Raw genomic sequence first — 18,115 nt, forward strand, 5'->3', positions numbered from 1 at the left:
AAAAAAGTCCCTGCCCAAGAAAAAACATAACTAATTTTTCATAAATGTCTCCTATAGTATAGACACTTCTTTGCTGCATTAAAACAAAAACTGTGTTTGTAAAGTAGCATACTTATATACTTATAAAGTTCACTTGCACCTTTGCCACAAAAAGTGGCCAGGTTTTCAGTCTGTACTGGACTTGGGAATTTTAAGGAAGGCTCCCTATGGTGCTCATACAATGCCTCTGCCTGTAGCAACTTCAGGTAATAATTACCCCTCTAAATTACAAAGACATTCATGACTTACTGAGACATAGCACATAAAAAAGCAAAGTTTTTTCTTGCACTGACCTTGCCTGATGCTACTCACAAATAGAGCCATGTGACAAGGGGCACCATGAAACCCTCCTTAAAAGAACATGGAAAGTGAGGCATTCTGAAAAAACATGAAGTGGACTTTTCAAAAATTGAATTCTGTGTTATTGATTATTCCTCTGACGTGGTAGTTTCCATTCATCCCAAGGTGGGGTTGAAGTTAACTTCAAAGGCGTGACAATTGTACCATAGGTTATTATTTCTTTTCTTACCATCTCCACAGATGCTGTACTAATCAGCAAGACAGTTTCATCCCCAAAGTGAACTTCCGTGCATTATGAACGAATGATGTCACTCTACATAGTGACTAAGGTTTGAGGAAGGACAGCATGGCGTTAATGGCCTTGTAGAATTAAATGAATGATTCCCCTGCTGGAGCAGATGCAATATATTGCTCAGAATAGACCTTTACTAGTGTCTATAGGTTGCCTAAGCTTCTATCACGAGATGAATTACGTAAAGGTTATTGAGAAACTGTAAAAAATCAAATCCTTGGTAAGTTATTTCCATGTTGTCTAAGTTTTGTATTGATATGGAACAGGCTGCCAAGGGCGGTGGTGGAGTCACTGTTCCTGGAGGTGTTTAAGAACTGTGTAGATGTGGCACTGAGGGACATGGTTTAATGGGCATGATGATGATGGGTTAATAGTTGGACTAGATGATCTTAGAGGTCTTTTCCAGCCTTAGTGATTCTATGAAATGGCAAATTCAATCTTAAGTTAGTAGCCAAGTGGAATGTGCCCAAGCAGAGTAATAGTGAACCCACTGGGACTTCACCTGACTGCTGATGGGACTGGGCTTGTAAGAGATGTCCTGAAATGACTGCATGAGTTTGATCAACTCAATGTGATTATTGGAGACTTTAAGACTCATATTTTATGGATAGCAGTTCTTGAATCAATTAGAAATAAGCATGATCATTCCGATTACTGATTTGTTGAAACAAATGATAGCAAGCATGCATTATCTATTCATAGTCAACCTACACACAGAGGTGGTTTACCCAAGCAATGAAGTAATTTATCTTATAGTTTCAAGTAATAAGGAATTTACAGTACAAAGTGACTGTATGTAAAGGCAGAAGCATACAAAGTACACCCCAAAATACCATCAAATATTACTAACAATTAGCTCTCACTGTACTTTCATTGCTTCTTTTTCTGTCCAAAGACTGACTCTGTACACAAAATTTTAATAGGAACTGTTTAGAGCCACCTTTTAAATGGTCATGTAGTTTGCAATCCTTTGCATTTGTACTACATTCAGGAGAGTAATCTTGATCCATCCGAGGTATGCTTTGTGTTAGATAGGAAGCCTAGGCTATTTGCTAGTCACACTTGTGTTTAACATGATTTATTTTCCCTAGTAGTCATGCTGAGTAGCCAAGTTTTTTCTTAATTAGTATGGCCCCTGGTATGTCACATCTTCTATGATAGATCATGTCTTGTTTCTAGTTTGAATTGAACTGACCTTTAGTTCTGTTGGTCCTCCCTTGGCCTTGTTCTGTTAGATTTATAAGTCCACATGAATTGCTCATCATTTCTGTCAAATTGTTCCTCAGTCTCATCTTAATAATTTAAAGAGTTGATTTTAATCCTAAAATGTGTTTTCTGATTTATTTCTGTATCTTGCCTAGTTACTCATCATTTTTGGCAGATATTCATTATTGCTCTAACAGCCCAACATTGAAAAAAAAGGTCCCACATTTACAGACACTTATTAGTTCCTCATTTACACATGCATAAATTCTATTAGTCTTCCTTGCCAAGAGAGGAAAGGTCACAAGAAGCTGCCAGTAATACTGTACTGGATGCGGCACCCTTTCTTTGCCTGTGGCTGGAATTTCGTATGTCTTGATACGTAAATCTGAATTTCTCTGTATTAAACCCAGGTGTGAAAGAGCAAGCAGTGTGTGTGCATGTGTGTGTTTGGGGGGGAAGGGAATGCGGCTACTTTCTTGTAATTTACTGTTATGTTAATCCATGCATTTTCTGTAACTTCTCCCAGCAGCACTTTTGCTTCCAGAGTGCTGATGGACATATTGGATTATACTGAGTTACTGACTGAAGCTTGAGGAGTTGTCCATGATCTGATGGTTTGTCTCTGGGTATTTGCTTTTAAGAAAGCTGTTGGTAATTCTTCATCCATGAGAGTGTGCTTTACATTAAATGTAAAGCCTAGGTTCTCCACTTCTAAAGGGATGTGTTTGCAACTACATTTGTGTTTAACAAGATCTTTATTTCTCAAAGCATTACTGACTGACAGAATTTATGTGTTCATCTATAACTTTGTAAACATTGATCCTCAACCCAAAACACTTCTTTTGCCATTTTTTTTCCTCAGAATTGATGTCAGGTTAAGCAAACTGGCTACAGAGAACATCCCTCTGCCTTGGATTCTGTTCCTTCCCTTGGTAGCTGTTGCAGTCCATTGGAAGCTGACTCTGGAGCCCTGCAAGGGCTGACACAGGGAAACTTCAGACACACTGCCAGCCATGCACTACACTTGTACCTGTACCAGAAGGATGGGTTGTGATCACTGTAGGATAATACTGAGTAGTATATTGACTTGTTGACTTTGACATTCCAGTCCCATGGCATTTTTATGTGTAAAGAGCTCTGTTGGCACTCTTTTTTCTGCTGGTGAATAGTGTGAAGAACTTCCTGATTCTGCTAGTCTTTTAGATCTGATAGAAATTGTTCAGGCTGTTCTCTGGTCCCTTTTTAAGCACCTTCCACCTCCATTAATGTCGCATTGTTGCTTCAAAGTGAGTGCCACTGGAATAAGTACGTACTTTTGTAAATCATTCAGCTTTCCTGCTCCTTCACCATCCTCTTTATTTGTCTTTTTCAGCCTTATGTCATAAGGGATCTGGCATTCACGACAGCGTCTTATTTTAATACATTCAAAAAATATCTTAGTACGTTCCCTGATGATTTTTTCCTCCTTGTTTTCCAGGGATTTGGGTTGCATTCTGTTTTCCATTAACATAATGCTTATGTTTTGCAGCTTTGTTTGAATGATCTGTGTTGGAATAATGCCCTTTAGAGCACACCTTATTTGTATGATGATGGCAGTGACACATCATTATCCCTTACTGAATTTTTACTTTATTGTACACAGCCAAAATCTCTGAACTCATACTGGGTTTATCATCCAGGTCAGGTGACCAGTCAGAAAACAACTTTGATTTGTGTAGTATTACACTCCAGGTCCAGGAATTCTCCATATATATCATTTTCCACTTCACTACCATGGTTTTTGCCCTAATTAGTAGAAACTGCATGAATGCTCACAATATTTTTAAAGAGGGGAGAGATTCTATCATTTAAGGCATTTTTCTCCAGAAAAATACACTTTCACAGCCTTCCAGGTGCATTTTTAGATCTTAAAGCCACTCCTCAGTTGGTGGATCAGTTGAAATCTCCTTGGGATGGCACTGAACTGGGACCAAGGCTATTCCAGATGCTTCAGCTGCTGAAGTTACTTGGCAGGACTTCTGCAGACTCTAAGGAACTAACAGTATAATATCGTGCTTTGTGCTATACAAATGTCTTGGGATTTCATCATACAGTTGGATTTCAATTTAAAATAGAAAGAGGGAAAACACTGGAAAAAAACCCACCTTCTTCATTTAAAAGTAACTTAAGATTATTTTGAAACAGTGATAAAATGTTGGTAGTGTCACCTGCCATCTCCCCCAGATTTAGTCAAACTCATTAGTTGGAACATTTTCCAACTAAACGTTTTTAAAAACTCAGAATGAAGTGTTTCTCCTTTTCTCCATTAAAATATAAGTAATTAAATTAAAAATGGAATTGTGACTTAAAGGTCACATTTCTAAGCTTGACTTAAAAAATAGATTGCACTGAATTTCAACTGACTGGATTTCACATTCAGTTTTCCCAGGTAAATCTTTGATTTCATAAAATTCTATAATTGAGATGTAATGCAGAGGATGTTGCCACTCTATTTATTTGCTCTTGTACGTAGATTGATCCTATTTATTTCCAGGAAAACTACAACAGATACAAAGAGCACAATAACACTGCCTGATAGAGCACATATTCAGGTACAAAACAGTATTTTTCTGCATAGTCATCACCATTAGCTATACGTTTTTACCAGCAATGAACAGAAGCCTGCATGCCATGCTCATAAAAATCTGCACCAGCAGAGGTGAACCAGTTGCTGATGCCACTGGTGAAACGAACCACCCACTGCCTCAGTGTGCTCACATCCACTGTTTAGTTTCCATCAGCATTCAGTAAGTGTTGATGAGTGGGTGCCATTTTTTCCACGCAGAGGAATTCAGTGACATACCTTTGCTTCATACATGCTTCCATGTCAGACGCCAGTTTGTCAGACTACCTCTCTGCTGCCATTTGTCACATGGCAGCAAAATGTAATAGCATATTGGTGGGAACATTCAGCCTCTGCTACCACACCACTGACATTGGTGTCTGATGTCGTGGGCCAACATAATGAAATAGGAGGCATTACTTTCAGAGCAGTCTTCATCTTATGTGCATCCAATTAAGGCAAATGAAAGCTTTTCTGCTATATTTTCCGTCTTTTATCAAGCATGTTTAAATGATGTGCTGTTCAGTATCAGCTCCGCATTAGTTCAGGGCCAGTATTCTAAGGACAAGTGTACACAGAAAGGAAAAGAAAGATCGCAAATGCAGAACGGAGATCAACAGGCTGCACAGCAGTTCTGCTCACTGCCAGCATTAGTCTTTGAGGACTTTTAGGAAACAAAATATCCCAGTCCCACTTTTACTATGTTCCATGCCCTTCTAACTGATAGTTGTATCAGTCTGGAAAAACAGATGCACAATGCCAAAGTGTTATAAGATCATCTCTTTTTTCCTTTGAAATCTCTATGACTCAGCACAAATATCTTTCTGGAGCACTGAATCTTAGAATCACACAGAAGTTTGGATTGAAAGGGATCTTAAAGATCATCTAGTTCCAAACCCTTGCTTCTGTTCCTGTCAGGGACACCTCCCACTAAGCCCCATCCAACCTGGCCTTTAATACTTCCAGGGAGAGGACATCTGTAACTTCTCTGGACTGCTTCCTTTTATGACAGCCAGATATCCTATACTTGTCTTGGTCCCTGAATAAACTCAGTTGGTTCTGAAGTGGTCTCTGATTCTGTATGAATGTAAATCACCTCCTTCCTACAAATCACTGTGTTTGTCATAATCTTCCTCTGCCTCCTCCCTTGACTTAAATAATCCTGCAGTTTTTCTCTTTTCATTTAATGGAAGTTAGACTGGCTGTCTAAGAGTTAGCATCACTATTTCTGGACACCTTTGATCTTCTTTTAATTTTATTCTTCTTTTCTGATCAAGTTACTGGAACTAAATGCATTTTCCAAGGAAAACTGTACTATTAATGTATATACTGGCACCATATTCTCCATGTAATTTTCTTTCTCATTCCATCATAATATTTCATTTGCCTTTTCAACTGCATCCTACATAGGGTGCCTAAAGTAATGAATGGGTTTGTGTCTAGAGTGGTTACAGTTAATTTGAATTTCAATAAGGATCATGAATAGCTTAAATTTTTACTTTAATATATGGCACATTGCATTTGTCATATGTGTAGGTTGCTCTAAAAGTAATGCCTCCTATTTATTTACATGGAAACTACAATACTGGAAGAAAAAAAAAAGGAGACAGTGAGAGAAAGCAGCAGAATTAAATGCTGAGATATACAATGAAAAGTAGAGCATGTTAATAAAGATAGACCCATAGACAGATTGGAAGGAATGAAGAAAATAAAAAACCATATTGATTCAGGGAACATTTCTTTAACATAATTTTATGAGTGGCTCTTTCAGGAGTGCCATGCACATATTTCCTCCAGATACTTGACTTTTGACAGTTGTCAAATCCTGTATACCATAACCACTGGGTTAGTGACAGCTGAGACTTCAAGTACTTATGGATATTGCAGTGACTAAAAATCTGAAACAAGAGGGAAAAACAGATCCTCAGAAATTCAAAGTGAGCAGGAGAACTCACCACTTTCAGTACAAATACAAATCATAGCTGGTACATGGGCACTAGTTAAAGACCTGCTACAGTTCAGGCAGAGTAAATAACAACTCAGATCGGGACACTGACATTTATTTAAGAATTAACGAAAGTTGAGCAGTGGGAGGAAGTAGCAGGCTGGGAGAGTTTGGAGAAGGGTCAATGGAGCAGTTTCTGTACAAGAAGCAGCAAATCTGGAGAGGATTCATGAGCCAGGGAAAGATCTAACAAAGGCTTGTAAAATCCTGGGTGATGTGGAAAAGGTGACTTGTGAATAAAGGTCACTGCAGCAGTACTCATTCAGGGCTAGTGTAGGTCAGCAAAGTGCTGCAGTAATGTGTGAAACTGTAATACTGATTTGGAGTGAGGAGAAATATGGCTCAATATAAGAACTCAAATCTGGTCTAGATACCAGTGTTAGAGGAGTTACTGTGGGGTAGCTGCTAGAGCCTGCAGAGAAATGCAGGTTTCCTGAGTCATCAGGTGCTTGAGTCCCATCCTGCACATTAACATTTGGACATACTTCTAACATGAACACATAAAGCTGAAATTGCCAGCCACATCCTTTGTGCTTTTGATTATTCCAGACTCTTTCAGACTGGAATTAATAGAAACAGTGAGAAAAAACAAGGGTATCTCTGCAGCTCTGAAGATTTTGCTTTGAGATAGGAGGGTCCCAAGGAGAAAAAGAGAAAAATGAGACAATTTAGTAAAACTGACTAGAATTAATGAGGTGATTCTGTTCCTCTGTTCCTTTTTTTTTTTTTTCCAGGTGAAAGCACTTCAGCAAAGCAGTTTTTTTCTGTTCTGTGCTTAGGGAGCAAGGAGAACTCTGCCTGCCTAGAGAAATTTATCTCATTTGTTACTTTTTTTTTTTGCATTTTGCTATCCAAGATTGAATGCTTGTGTAGTCACAGATAAGAGAGGGAGAACTGGACTTATAACCCATTGAAGGCACTAAAGCAAGAACAGCAACTGTACCACAGTGCTTTAGGGACAGATGACATCCAGGTGCCTTCAGAGTCACACCAGCTTTTCATACTTAATGTCTACAGAGAAATTGTCTAACTGAGAGCATCCATTAATAAGGGAAAAAAGCTGGTAAGTGAAGAAGACAGCAACTAATTCCTGAAGATTGAAGAAGTGCCTATTGTGTGGATGAATTGTCTCACAGTTGTTTGTTGCTGTTTCTGTCATCTACTTGTAAGGCTATTTGGGATCATCAGTTTTTCAGCTGCAGTTGTTTCTGGGATTAACTGCTTTTGTCTATAGCATGTGACAGCTTAAGGCATGAAAATTACAGAAGTCAACATGTGGGGACAGGCAGAATATGATTATCTGAAACTGCGTGACAATGGGACAGAAACTAGAAAAAGAAAGAGCTATGAACTGCCCAGGCCTGCTTTGTAGTGAGTTATTTGGATTTGTTGGTTTTTACGCAAGTGCATTAGGCTTGGGATTTTCAAATTAAAAGATGAGTTTGAATTGTTTCCCAAGTATTTCTGCTTCTGAGTGATTAATCATTCAGAGATGAACAGTGCCAACTGATTACATTTATGTAGAGAATAGTTTTGCAAGAGAAGGACAAGAAGGATACCTAGATGACCAAAACACTTCAGTCACTTCTGCCACATTTCTGCCCCTCGAAGGAGAGATGAAGGCTGGGGAAGGTGGTAGAAAGGGACAAAAGAGGAATGTCAGAAGGCTGAGAGGTGTAGCAACTGGTGAGCAGTGTTGCAGTGGGTGCAATCCATCCTATGGGCTACAACACCTTGTGCCATCTACAAGGTTTGCATAGGGTTTGTGTGTACATGTCTATGAGAGAAATCCTGCTGCTGATGTAATAAAGTGGGTTTTTTGAGAAATTAGGAGCTGCAGTAAAGCGATTATTTCCAGTTTTGTTCCCATATCTGATCTGTCCATGTTGTGAAAAACAGGCATTTACAATGTCTCTGTATCCCTCTCTAGGTTCTGAAGCACCTGCGCCACTTAAATTTCACCAGTAACATGGGGGAGCAAGTGGACTTTGATGAGTTTGGAGACCTGGTAGGGAATTACTCAATAATCAACTGGCATCTCTCTCCAGAGGATGGCTCAGTCATCTTTGAGGAGGTTGGGCACTACAATGTGTATGCCAAGAAAGGGGAGAGGCTCTTTATCAATGAAAACAAAATCCTGTGGAGTGGATTCTCAAAGGAGGTAAGTGCTTAAATCCTCAAAGTGTTGTTTAACAAGGTGCATCAATCTGAAATTGGAACAAACTTTGCATAATTCTCATGCACTGCAACTCATTAAAAGACCTATTCATCTTATTGTATACATATTCTCTGCCCTAGTCCATCACACCCTCAAAATACACTCCTGGATTGGCTGGCAGATCAGAGAACTCTGCAGCAGCCAAATTTGCCTAGCACATTTACACCATCAGCTGAGCCTTACCTTTGCGGTACCTTTTCTAACAAAGTACCTTTTTTGTTTGTTTTTTTCCCCACACTTGAACTGAGTAATTATGTTTTCTTTTCTACATTCCTCCAGCAGTGCAATATCCTTATTCTCTGTCCTAACTATTAAAATGCAGCAATGTTGCCGAGTTTCATGCCAGAAAATGTAAATTATGTGACAGCAGGGGGGACTGTAATCTCTATGTCTATTATAGTTTGTTTTGTTTTGTTTTTCAGTTTATGGCATTTAAATTTCTCCCAGATAACAGCTTTGCTCAAAGGCAGAATAGCCAGTACTCTACTAATTGGAGTCTTCTGAGCTTCAGTCTTCCTCAAAAAAGATTAAATATAATTAATTTTAACTTTTTAGCACAGGAGCTGTAGCTTTGGCCAGAGTTGGAAGGAAAAAAAAAGAGTTAAAGAGTAGGTAAAATAGATGGATTTGTTCTGGCAGAACTTGATGAAATTTCCCACAAAATACTTAAAAAGGCAGCCAAAGCGATCTCAATAGTACTAGCAATTTGTCTTTGAGAAATATGGAGAACGGGTGATGTCTCAAAGGATTAGAGAAGGGTAAATCGTGATATCTGCTTTTTAAAGCAGATATTGGAGAGCTAAGGGAATTACACACAATTAAGCTGAGCTTCAGTAATCCAAAAGACTTGATAAAAACAAATATTAAACAGTTTATAAATAGTTAGAGGATAATGAAATGATAAGAAAAAAGCCAACCTGGATTTGTCAAAATGAAATCATGTAAAACCAATTTAATTTTCCTCTCTGGCAATACAATCAGCTTAGTAGATAACAGAGAAACAGCACACAACTTCAGCTGGGTTTTTGATTCAGCCCTGTTCAAACTCATCACTGATAGCCTAGGAAAAGACAGGACAGGCCATGTCCTCTGATGGATGTACAACCTGTGGAAAGCTGTCTCAGGCAGTAGGTGTTAGCAATTTGCTGCAGTGCTTTAAGTGGGGAGCTGCCAGGATTTTCCCTGGATATGCATCTGCCCAATTAATTATGCACTCCTGATTAACAGCTTAGAACTAGTGTTCCCAAAATGCTGCAGCCATGCACTTAGCGATATACAGATCAGGGTACTCTGCTGGCAATGGAAAATATGTGTTTAGCTCACATTCTCATGCCCATGCGTGCCTGTGCAACCACTCACTGCCAGGGTGTGTCTGTGCCCACATGGGCTCACTCACACACAGCATGAGCTTGCAGCCAGCAAGTAACACAGCTGGTCACTGCAGCAGCAAAAGCCTGGAAGCCTGGATAACCATTCTGGTGAAAGTGAGGTGGGGGCTTTGCAAGTCCTCTCCACGGGCTTTGACATGGAGAATCTAAGGTGTGCTTCTTGCAGAGATGTTCTTTTCTGGATCTGTGTGTACCCACTGATCTGCATGTTCAGATGCTTGGTGTTCTAAGACTAAGGTCTTTCTCTCTTTTATATGAAAACTCATCTTGTACAGTTAATTTACCTTATTTTTCTTCCTAGGCCAGAGAGGGCCTTCGGGACAGTGAGAGGAAGTAGCTTCAAGGAACAGTTCTAAGTCCTGTAAATCATTAGCACTCAACAGACAATCTATGGGAAAGGGGATCAGCAGTCAGAGTCCATCATCTCCGCAGTTGATTTAAGTTCCTGCCATAGACATGAATTGTCTTTTCTTTCAGTCACCTAAGGACTGTTTTCTGGTGTGTGTCTCAAGAGTCACGTACCATTCTGCAGTGCCCACAACACAGTTGAGATTAGAGAGCTCTGCTGATCTTCCCTACCATTCATTGATGCCATCCTTCAAATGTATTATTACTGCAGGGGGTTGAGGGAAGTCTGTTGTGCAAGATCTTCAGTGGACAGAAGAGGGGAGTGTTTGAGGCTCTCCACCTAGCATGTTAAACAAGCAGTTACACCCTTGGGGTAAGCTCAAGGCCTGCTGTAGGAAGACTGTACTTGAAGTACTTTACTGTTAACCCTCTTCGGGCTCTTTTCTTGCAGGTGCCCTTCTCTAACTGCAGCATGGACTGCCTGCCAGGCACCAGGAAGGGCATTATTGAAGGAGAGCCCACATGCTGCTTCGAGTGTGTGGACTGCCCTGATGGGGAATACAGTGATGAAACAGGTAATGCAAACAGCACTGATTTGGGGTTTGCGTGGACCAGAAGAGTCCTCTGGGCATTGCCCACAATTGTACTGAAGTCACTTTCCTGCAGTGCTGAGCTGGAGGCTGCTCTGCCAGGAGCTTCACAGAAAGCATAGAGGGAAATTTGGAAAGTTTCTCATGCAGCCAGAAGCAAACTCTGCTGCACTGTAGAAGTTTTTCTTTCTTCAGAAATCTGGAGAAAGGAGACACTCCCTAACCTAATCCTAGCTATTGTAGTTGTCAGTGCATCTCCACCTTTTCCTCATGTTAACCGCTTTTCATTCCACATTTTACGAAGAAATAAAGTCCATTCTATTCCTGACTTCACAAGCAAAAAGGAATATTTCCCTTTATGGGTTCACTAAGCACATGTTCTGTTGAACACTGGCACTGCAAGAGATCTCTGGGTTCTATTGAACATGCATGGACATCTTTTTTGTTGGTTTCAGAGAGAGTTTAGGACTGCTCAGGGTCTGCAGTGAAAACTCCAGTTTTAGAGCTGGTTGAAACCTTCTGAATTTTCAACACTATTATCAGCTCCTCAGCATTGGGCATCCCAGGCTAATGAAGGCAAATAGAATCTTCCAGAGCAGCAGTCCAATCAACAATGCTGAGTGCTCAGGTTCTCCTCACCCTCTTCAGCAGCGCTGGCCCCAGCACACACTGCAGACTCTGCATGAGATAAAAAGCAGTCAGGTGCATGCAAGACTGAAAAAATATTCTCCTTTGAGAGAATCTGATTTGCATCCTATCTAATGGGAATGGTAATACTTTTACCCAAACACATAGTAAACATATTGTACATATAGTAATGCATAGAAGAGTACTTACAGTATATGTACGTAAATGTATAGTACAAGTCACACTGGTGTAGCATTTTTTAATTAAATAGAAACAAACTCGGTCATTTGTAATGTCCACCATTTGTTGCTTTTCATAAGATTTTGGGAACTGGCACTAGTATATTTGCAAGATTTGTGAGGCTGAGGGGGCAACTGCCTTTGGAATCCACAGTTTTCTGCTTCAATTTCAGCTGACAGTAATGCTCTTTATTTCCTGTACTTATCAGTTTTATAGGCATAGAGAACAGTTTCACAACCAGTCTCATCAAACTGACATACTGATACTACTGAAGGAGAGAATCTCTCTTCTTCTCCCCTAGCTATTTGCTTTCATCCAAAAGTACTTGTGCAGCCAAGGACCAAACAGGTTCAGTCTCTGGTCTTCATGAAAGTGACCTCCTTTTTGGGAGGTTGAGTTTCCACTTGGAGCAAAGGATGGGACAGGAATGAGCGGCCTCACAAGAAGAAAGAAGTCTGGTTTGCTGCCTTCTGTGGCAGCATAGTCTCTAGATCAGCTCAAGACAGCAGTAAATACAGTTCTTCAGGATGCAGTGACAAACAGATGCCTCCAATCAGGTAGAGGTGACTGAATTCCCCAGTATTGGAGGTTAGCTCTGCCCCACATGCAGTTTGCAATATACTTCCAGGTAAAAGGCCCACAAAAAATAGAAGTGATTGGCTAAACAGAAGTAAATGAAATGATGTGGTGATGGAAGCCCCTGACTAGTGCATGTCTTTCAGATGAACAGCTTAGGCAAAACAACCAGTTATTAGGAGAGCAGTGTCATCTCCCTGCAGCCAACCCTCCAGAACAAGTGGGCTTGAAATACTCTGTGCTCATTACTGACTTCCTCAGGAATGCCCCATTCATAGAAGCCTTCAAGGTCACATTGGATGGAGCCCAGGGTAAGCCAGTCTACTGGGTGGCAACCCACATGGCAGAGGCTTGTAACTGGATGGGCTTTAATGTCCCTTCCAACCCAAGCCGTTCTAGGATTTTATGATTAGCACCAAGCTTTGCTCTAGGAGCTGTGCTCAGAGTCTCTGCACTCAAGTGCAAAGCTCGGAGGGTGACTGCTGCATGTTTGTCCCCTGAACTCACTGTATCCCACAGCTTTCGTGCTGGGATCCTGAAGGATGAGGTAGGATGTGAATTCCAACTCACTCATTTCCATTGCTATCAATGGAGTCATGAACCTCACCATTGGAGCATAAGACCTATTTGGGTTGAATAAAAGCAGTGGTAGTAACCCCCTCCCTTTTGATTATGGCAGTCACTGGAGACAGATGTTGCCATCCCAATGGGCTCTAACTAGCTCTACTCAGAAGGAGACAGAGGCATTGATTTTCCCTCTGCAACTATCACAGGGATGCTTTCCTGGGTGTGAAGAGAGTGATATCATTAGGACACATCTCCCCCAATGTTCCAGCATGAAATGGGAGTGTGATGGGAGTCAAGGGCATTGTTTGCCTTCAAAGATAAGCATTTCAAACACATCTAAGACTTGCCTCCAAAGATTATGAAATAAGCTCTCAAAGAACTTAAGGAGGCAAGCACATTTATAATTTTTCCTGTAACAGAGATAGGCAGGATGTGTCAAATGATAAGAGTGTGAGAAGTATGAAGACAAAGAGAAGCAGGTGATAAAAATGAAGAAACATAGGATAATAGATCTTGTGTAGCAGCTGACAGTAATCAAACAAGTTTTGCAAAGTTTTGTCAATAAATTGATCCAGGAAGCAGAGTGCATGGGCAGGCCTTTGAGTACGCTTTGTGTTTTCCTATATAGCTGGTGAGAGACTCATTGTTTCACTGTAAAAACTTTGAGACATCGATAAGTGACATTGGGAACCTGCTGACACCTGAAGTGAACAACACCTGTATTTGAGTTGAAAGACAGCATGTAGCTATCATGTACTTTGTCATCCATTTCAGCCTTTCATTCTGACAAACCTTCCCTTTCCTGTCACTTGTTTTTCAGATGCAAGTGCTTGTGACAAGTGCCCTGAGGATTACTGGTCTAATGAGAACCACACATCCTGCATCCCCAAGCAGATAGAGTTTCTATCCTGGACAGAACCCTTTGGAATTGCTTTAACTCTCTTTGCTGTGCTGGGAATTTTCCTGACTTCTTTTGTCCTGGGAGTCTTCACCAAATTTCGCAACACTCCCATCGTCAAGGCCACAAACCGAGAGCTGTCTTACCTCCTCCTCTTCTCCTTGCTCTGCTGCTTCTCCAGCTCATTGTTCTTCATTGGAGAGCCCCAGAACTGGACTTGCCGTCTGCGGCAGCCAGCTTTTGGCATCAGCTTTGTCCTCTGCATCTCCTGCATCCTAGTGAAAACCAATTGCGTCCTGCTTGTCTTCGAGGCAAAGATCCCCACAAGCCTCTACCGAAAGTGGTGGGGCCTCAACCTCCAGTTCCTCCTGGTCTTCTTGTTCACATTTGTGCAGATTGTCATCTGCGTGATTTGGCTCTACACAGCCCCACCATCCAGTTATCGAAACCATGAGCTGGAGGATGAAATTATCTTCATCACCTGCCACGAAGGCTCCTTGATGGCCCTTGGGTTCCTCATTGGCTACACCTGTCTCCTGGCAGCCATCTGCTTCTTCTTTGCCTTTAAGTCTCGAAAACTGCCTGAGAACTTCAATGAAGCCAAGTTCATCACCTTCAGCATGCTGATCTTCTTCATTGTCTGGATCTCTTTCATCCCAGCTTATGCCAGCACATATGGCAAGTTTGTCTCTGCTGTGGAGGTGATTGCAATACTGGCTGCCAGCTTTGGGCTTCTGGCCTGCATCTTCTTTAACAAAGTCTACATCATCCTCTTCAAGCCTTCCCGCAACACCATTGAGGAGGTACGCTGCAGCACAGCTGCCCACGCTTTCAAGGTGGCTGCCAGGGCCACACTGAGACGCAGCAATGTGTCACGCAAGCGTTCCAACAGCCTCGGAGGTTCCACTGGTTCCACCCCATCCTCCTCCATCAGCAGCAAGAGCAACCATGAAGACCCTTTTCCTCTACCGGCTTCTGCTGAGCGGCAGCGGCAGCAGCAGCGTCGGTGCAAGCAGAAGGTCAGCTCTGGGAGTGGCATGGTCACCTTGTCACTGAGTTTTGAGGAGCCACAGAAGAACGCCATGGCCAACAGGAACGCCAAGCGCAGGAACTCCCTGGAGGCCCAGAACAGTGATGACAGCCTGATGCGGCACAGAGCCCTGCTCGCTCTACAGAACAGCAAGTCCCTCAGTGCTGAGCCTGGCTTCCAGACAGCATCCAGCCCAGAGACCAGTTCACAGGAGTCGGTGGTGGGAGACAACAAAGAAGAGGTACCAAACCCTGAGGCAGAGCCCTCCTTGCCATCAGCTAACTCCCGAAATTTTATAGGCACTGGAGGCAGCTCTGTCACAGAAAACACAGTACATTCCTAACAAAAGAAGGTCATGAAAAGCACTTCCCCAAGAGGAACTTGCTCACCTCTTGCTTCTGAATGGGAAAGATAACAAAGATACATATCTGTGACACAGTCCCACCACACATTGTTGCTATCGCCAGCCGGGTAAAACACATGCCTCCAGAGGAAAGACTACCAGAAGCCTGTGTCTGGGGAGCCTTGAACTGAATTTGCAGTTGCTTTACTGAAATCAGGACATGTGGGGAGGACAAGTGAAGATTGCCTCTGGTGGGGCTTAAACAGAACTCTGCATACTGTCTTGCCTCTGTAAGCTTTTCCTGCCAGACTGCAACTCAGCTGACTATGGGAGGCACTGAGCAATTCCACAATACTCTGCTTTTACATTTATGTATAATATTCCTCTTTCCCACTATGTATAATATTCCCTCTTTATCCAGTATATGTGATCTGTAACCATGTGCATCAGGACTCTCAGCTGTTCAAAAGCAAGATACACGGTTTCACTTGGGGAAAGCACGGTCACTGGGAAAATAAAAAAGCCCCCAACATCCTGCATGCTGTGTACAGCCAAGGGTGTGAACATGTAAAGTATTTAATGTGACAGAGCACCCTGCTATTTATATTTAGTAATTTCTCCTCATTTCTCCCAGTTTCTCCTCTCTGCCCAGCAGGAAATACTGGACAATACCCTTCATAGACTCCATTGCACTAGACAAAGCTACTAGGTTCCTACTGGTTTCTTCCAGCAGATGTAGCTTTACCTCCAGCCTGCCTGCTTTGGTGGAAGGGGAGAACAGATTGTAAATCCCCCTGGAGATTGCTGCGAGAGCACAATGAGATGTATTTGTGATTGATTATGTCGCTAGTAGTTGTATGCTTAACAAAGTGTTGCTGCTGTAATATTCCACATGGCATACGTGGCTAACCCTTCCACACCATAGTCAGTGTTGTGCTTTGCCATATTAATCCGCCTCATACCCACACATAGCATTGCGCTGGTTGTGACAGTACTTGTGGGCCTGATACAAAGCCAATGAAACAAGGTGAAATAGAGAAATAGCCCCCAAATTTGATAATATTTGAGATGAATATTGCAAGTGTGCATGCTGGTAGAGGATGGAGTAAATAAAAAGTACAGAGTTGGGCTCTGGGACATGCAAACAGACAAATGAGTAAATTGGATGTTTGATTCCTGCAGGCTTTCAACTACGTTATGTCCCTCTTGTTCCATCTTGAAGAGGTAGCATCTAAAGCAGGAGGGGTGCACCATGCCTTGATGAGAGTAAAGACTTCAAAAAGCACATCAGAACTTCATTAGTCCTGGCTCTTGTTCAACATCCCATAAGTAGACATGAGTGCTCCTGACTGTGCATGGTGTGTCTGGTTCCTCTGCATTCTGCAAATGTTGAAGTAAGAAAGTCCTTAGAATAGATTTCTGTTGCAGCCTGAAGAAAGAAAGAGTGATCCTAGGCAACCTGGCAGGAAGGGCAAGGCTATTCTGTAAAATTTACATCCCTCTTCCCAGATCCCATATGCAAGAACAGGCATTTGTCATGAAGATGTGAGTACCTCCCCTCATCACACGCAAAGGCACTCTAAACCACTGTGGAAAGGTATGTAGGCCTGCTACTTATTGTGAGTCAGACAAAAGGACTGTTGTGAATGTGATGGGGAAAATACCACAGTTCTCTTGTTACTGTTTTTGCTTGGTTGACGTTTTGTGTTTTTGTGTGTTGTTTTTTTCTGGCCAGAGCAAGAAAATAAAACTTACAGGTGACATTACTGCATAAAAAACTTGTTTTGCCACCTCCCCTTGTTGCTGACAAGGAAAAGAAGTTTTGTTTCTGGAAAGTGGAAGTCCAGAACCATTAAGAATGCTATTCAGACAAGTTATTTTTACCCTTTCGTTTATCTGTTATATTGTATGGGGCTGCTGAATAACGGCCTGAACATTTGATTGATCACCTGAGGCGAGCAATGAGTCAGCCATGGGAGCACAGGTGAAGGCAATTCACCTGTGCTACAGGAAGGGGTGGAGCCTGGCTCCACCTCTCCTAGACCCATTTAAGAGCTGACTGCCAGTGGGGAAGGATCTCCCTCTGGAGATCCGCTTCATCAGGAGTTCATCTCGCGAGCCCAGGACAGGGTGAGTGACTTTCTCTTATTTCTCCAATATAAATTATATTAGCCAAGCTCCTGGATATATATCTATACCATCTGTATATCCATTGATTAAACATATATTCACCTTGGAGAGGGCTCAAATTTTAGTTATATCATGTAGGCAGTGATCCGACTCTAACTGTGTGGCCTGCAAACTACAAGATTTATTAAAGCTATGGCACTGCAAGTTAAAAGAAAGAAGAAAAAGAGTTTGAAAATGCATATCACTGGGGTCACACTTCTGGAAACCATATTCTACCACCGGACCTGGTGAGCATTCCTCATTGCTTCTGAAAAACCATGTCCCATTCCCAAGCTGTTGATTGCAGGCTCCAGGCTTAATTTAGAGTTGGTAAGTGAGACCTGTGATTTCCTGCATCTAACTAAATGCGTGAACAGAGATGGCCACTAGATGGCAAAAGGACTAAGAAAAATACTTTGATTATGGCTCGCTCTTAAAATTAAGTTCAGTAGCCAATTTGTTGTAGTGCTAATGAATCACTCCTACATGTCAGATCCAATATGCAGCTCCTGAAGTAGATGGCTTTTAAAGCATAGAAGCACTTAGTGAATTCAGTGTGGGCAATACAAGATACGAACTGTGCACAAATGTAAGAAATGAAGTCAGCACTGCCAACTTGTTTAGAGAATGATATTCACTGGCTTTGCACACAGATTATGTTGATATTTTACTGTTAA

General features: G+C 41.7%; 1 protein-coding gene across 1 annotated transcript; it reads left to right on the top strand.

Moving 5' to 3' along the window:
- The first annotated feature begins 7,244 nt into the window (after positions 1–7,244).
- Positions 7,245–16,890, top strand: CASR (calcium sensing receptor). Its single transcript, XM_031555809.1, has 3 exons — positions 7,245–8,605; positions 10,850–10,973; positions 13,819–16,890. Exons 1-3 carry the CDS (start codon positions 8,414–8,416, stop codon positions 15,267–15,269), a joined length of 1,767 nt encoding a protein of 588 aa, XP_031411669.1. The 5' UTR covers positions 7,245–8,413; the 3' UTR covers positions 15,270–16,890.
- Positions 16,891–18,115: the final 1,225 nt, after the last annotated feature.

Source organism: Meleagris gallopavo, chromosome 1 (assembly GCF_000146605.3).
Source record: "Meleagris gallopavo isolate NT-WF06-2002-E0010 breed Aviagen turkey brand Nicholas breeding stock chromosome 1, Turkey_5.1, whole genome shotgun sequence".
NCBI classification, from domain to species: domain Eukaryota; kingdom Metazoa; phylum Chordata; class Aves; order Galliformes; family Phasianidae; genus Meleagris; species Meleagris gallopavo.

Bases quoted from the DNA above. Each gene is read 5' to 3' on its own strand.
- CASR (XM_031555809.1), top strand. From the start codon at position 8,414: ATGGGGGAGCAAGTGGACTTTGATGAGTTTGGAGACCTGGTAGGGAAT. The intron at 8,606-10,849 runs GTAAGTGCTTAA...CTTTTCTTGCAG, and splicing joins GGAGTGGATTCTCAAAGGAG to GTGCCCTTCTCTAACTGCAG. The intron at 10,974-13,818 runs GTAATGCAAACA...CTTGTTTTTCAG, and splicing joins GGAATACAGTGATGAAACAG to ATGCAAGTGCTTGTGACAAG.